General features: G+C 42.6%; 1 protein-coding gene across 2 annotated transcripts; it reads right to left on the reverse strand.

Annotated features, from left to right (window-relative positions):
• Positions 1-1,898: 1,898 nt before the first annotated feature.
• On the reverse strand, positions 1,899-2,929 carry LOC119767350. Of its 2 annotated transcripts, XR_005277462.1 has the most exons (4): positions 2,558-2,929; positions 2,421-2,499; positions 2,280-2,347; positions 1,899-2,184 (listed from the first exon to the last, which is right to left on the reverse strand). XR_005277462.1 is itself a non-coding variant. In XM_038255750.1 (2 exons), exons 1-2 carry the CDS (start codon positions 2,900-2,902, stop codon positions 2,476-2,478), a joined length of 369 nt encoding a protein of 122 aa, XP_038111678.1. In that variant the 5' UTR covers positions 2,903-2,929; the 3' UTR covers positions 2,354-2,475. The 2 variants fall into 2 exon arrangements, 1 of the variants encoding a protein (XP_038111678.1); XM_038255750.1 differs by lacking the exons at positions 1,899-2,184; positions 2,280-2,347 and having other exon boundaries at positions 2,354-2,499.
• Positions 2,930-3,706: the final 777 nt, after the last annotated feature.

Here is a 3,706-nt window from a genome sequence, read left to right on the forward strand (position 1 = left end):
AACGAGTCCACAACATCGAAGATCTGGTAACCCTGTCTTGAGTTATGACCACTTAAGTGATATTTATGTACTTTTCTGAAGCCGGATCTCACTTAAATGCATGTAAACGATGTCCGGATCCATCATCCGACCCATCGTTGGTTAGGTAATCAAGAGAACTTTCCAACGAGTCCACAACATCGAAGATCTGGCAACCCTGTCTCGAGTTATGACCACTTAAGTGATATTTATGTACTTTTTTGAAGCCGGATCTCACTTAAATGTATGTAAACGATGTCCGGAACCATCATCAGACCCATCGTTGGTTAGGTAATCAAGAGACCTTTCCAACGAGTCCACAACATAGAAGATCTGGCAACCCTGTCTCGAGTTATGACCACTTAAGTGATATTTATGTACTTTTTTGAAGCCGGATCTCACTTAAATGTATGTAAACGATGTCCGGATCCATCATCCGACCTATCGTTGGTTAGGTAATCAATAGACCTTTCCAACGAGTCCACAACATCGAAGATCTGGCAACCTTGTCTCGAGTTATGACCGCTTAAGTGATATTTATGTACTTTTTTGAAGCCGGATCTCACTTAAATGCATGAAAACGATGTCCGGATCCATCATCCGACCCATCGTTGGTTAGATAATCGAGAGACCTTTCCAACGAGTCCACAACATCGTAGATCTGGCAACCCTGTCTCGAGTTATGACAACTTAAGTTATATCTGTGTACTTATTTTTCTGGACCTAAAAAATAGCTGAAATATGTGTCCAAACCACTCATATTACCCATTGTTGGTAAAAAGTGAGGAAGGCATCAACCACATAGGTGGATTAAGTTAGTTTTTATTTTTAAAACCGCTGTAACTTTACAAGGATTGGACTTAGGACAATGGTCAATATGGAGACTTTTATGTAAAATTGTATGGAGAATCGACTCTCGTGTTCGGATTTTGAAAATTTTGATGTTTAGAGCACTTTTGAAAAAAAAACAGTTTAGTAAATGATTTTTGTATTTTTTTAGGTGAGCTGCTCCATCCTGCATTTTTCGTGAGTCTTTTTGTAACATCTTAGGCTATTTTCACAAAAATTTTGAACGAAAAAAAATCGTGGGCTCACCTTCAAATTTGACTTTTAAACTTGAAAATCAAAAAATCTCATAAAAGTGGCGTGTTTTTTTCTTTCAGTGTATTTTTTTCGGAAAGCCCGTCAAATTTCCTACAAGTTTGTCTTTGACCACTTTTTGATACGATGCAACGGCTTCGAGATACAGCAATATTTAAATTACGAAATACAAAAATATTTGAAACACTCACGCCCTTCTCAAATATCATTATCGAGTGTAACTGGCTCCATATACACAAAAATGGCTTATATATGCCTAGGATAACATGTCTACAAAATTTCATTGAAATCGGAGAGGGTCGAAAAAAAAGGACCTAAAAAATTCCTGTTTTGGGCTGGAATTGCTCTTTAACAAAATGTGTTACGCTTCAAATCTCTTTTTTGCTTAAAAATATTTTAAAGCGATTCCAACCTATTTCTTGCAGGGTCTCATCGCTCGGTTGGAACCCGGATTTGACAGTTCGATTGGAATCCCAATAGTAACATTTCGCCTCTCCATGATATAGGCTCTCTAGTAATTTTGGTCCGGGAGCGTGGTTGCCACTCACCCAGTCGGCCTGGGTTCGATCCCAGAAGGTTGTCACCTCCCCATTTCCAGGGAAAGTGCGAGCATGAGACAAGATGGAGTACTATTGAATAGCAGGAGTACCATTTCCTGCACAGATGCAATAGAACACAGCAAACAATAAAAATGGGTCGAATTCCAACAGAATCCCAGATAATCAACCAGCCCTCCCAAGACAAGGATAAATTCAACCTACACAGAAATAAAAGAGGGATTTTAGCGTACTTACATCTATATTGGCGAACTAAACCTAGTTGGCGTCCTTAAAACTAGAGTTGCGGGTGTAAACCTGTGTGTGTGTGTGTGACCCCCGTGTATCCCTCGACGATCCGGAACAACGTTGCTGCCCGGGCAGAACCCAGCTTGGTCACCGGCAAGAACGCCGGCCATCCGGTGCATTTGCCCCGCCGTCCAGTCGGCAGGAATGCACAGCAGCGCACCGCTCCACACCACGGCTCCAGCCATGATGGAATTTAGCTTGCGAAACAGGAAATGAAGGCCTGCACAATGGCAGACAGAACAATTAGAACACATTTCAGGGACGAAGCACATTTTTGGGACTTATTTTAGAATGGCGGTTAGATCTTCTCCTTACCGATCTCAAGTACTCCTTACTACTCCAGCATGGCCATGCTATCCATGCTGATCGTAGACGCCACCTCACTAGCACACAAAAAGTACAAAAAAGACTCAAATTAACACCAATTAAGCACACGAGGGAGGGTCGCCACTCTACCTCTCCACCACGACCAATTTACGGTGTCGCGGCACCTCGCACTCCAGTGCGGTTATTATTCCACGCCTTGTTCTTCCTCCTAGGCGAAACAATCAAAATTACATTTATGCTAACACCACAAAATCCGCAAAAATTACACTGGTGAGACGGTTTTCACCACAAAAATCCTGGAACAAAACTTCTTCCTGAAGTCGATCGTCCGGCGGAAAAGTTGACGGGTTGACGATCGACGCGGTCTCCTTTACGCTAAACCAGTGACTGATGACGATCTGCGGGCGACGATCGGCTATATTGGTTGACCGATCGCGCCTCGTCTTATCACTCACGGCTCTGGTTGACGTTGGCCGATAAGAGATTGGAGAGTGAGTACCGGGGCGTCGCCAGGGTGGCTGCTCAACTTGATTTCCCCCTCGGGAAATTAGTTTGATGCTGGCATGGTTAATGTTGGTCCGGTATGTTGATGTGGTGATGAGCATAAACATAATCGGTGGATGTGCTTGTTGTGTTTTGTGCTAGGGTCATTAATCAACGATCGGCCTTCAGTTTTGAAATTGCCCAATATCATGTGCATGTGTTCCCTATGTGCGTGCAGTTCACTGGGAGATTACGCGCTCGCGAGAGTAAACGCGCAATCAGCATCGATCGGCTGCTGGGAAGCCGCGATCGATGATGATGATGATTGTTCTTGGCTTCTTGTTTGTGTTGTAAGTGTAGTGGTTTTATAAAAAATTCTAGAAGACAAAAGATCAAATTTTTCCCTGATTGGGATGGCTTAGGGCACTCTTCTTATTATTCGCAGACTTCTACTGTTGCGATGGTAAACTGCAGCAGGCAGGTTACAAGGTCCCGGTGGCAAATTTCGAGACGAGATTTTGGCTGATCACGTCTTGCGTCGAACGGAGAAATAAATGCCGGCCCCAGTCTAACCTAGAGGTTAGGTCGTTAGCTCAATCCAGGTTTAGGAGTCGTCTGGGTCCTGTCTCGGTCAAGTCGCTGACAGGCAGTTGTACTCACAACCCAAAGGTCGCCAGTTCGAATCACTTTTCCTAAAAACTTTTCGTAAAATTCTGATAACTCGTGAAGAATACATGTCAACCCCTGATGCTTATAGATATTTTTTTTTTGTTTTTGTCTGCTGTACAACTTGGTAGAACATTGTTACACTCAAAAAAGTAACCCTACAAAGTTATAAAAAAACACGTCAATTATAAAATTATATGTTTCTCGATTGTTGAAAGTAAAGCCACGATAAATGGCAGGGAAGACGATTTTTTTTACTTTTTTGA

The sequence above is a fragment of the Culex quinquefasciatus genome, chromosome 2 (genome assembly GCF_015732765.1).
Source record: "Culex quinquefasciatus strain JHB chromosome 2, VPISU_Cqui_1.0_pri_paternal, whole genome shotgun sequence".
Taxonomy (NCBI): Eukaryota; Metazoa; Arthropoda; class Insecta; order Diptera; family Culicidae; genus Culex; species Culex quinquefasciatus.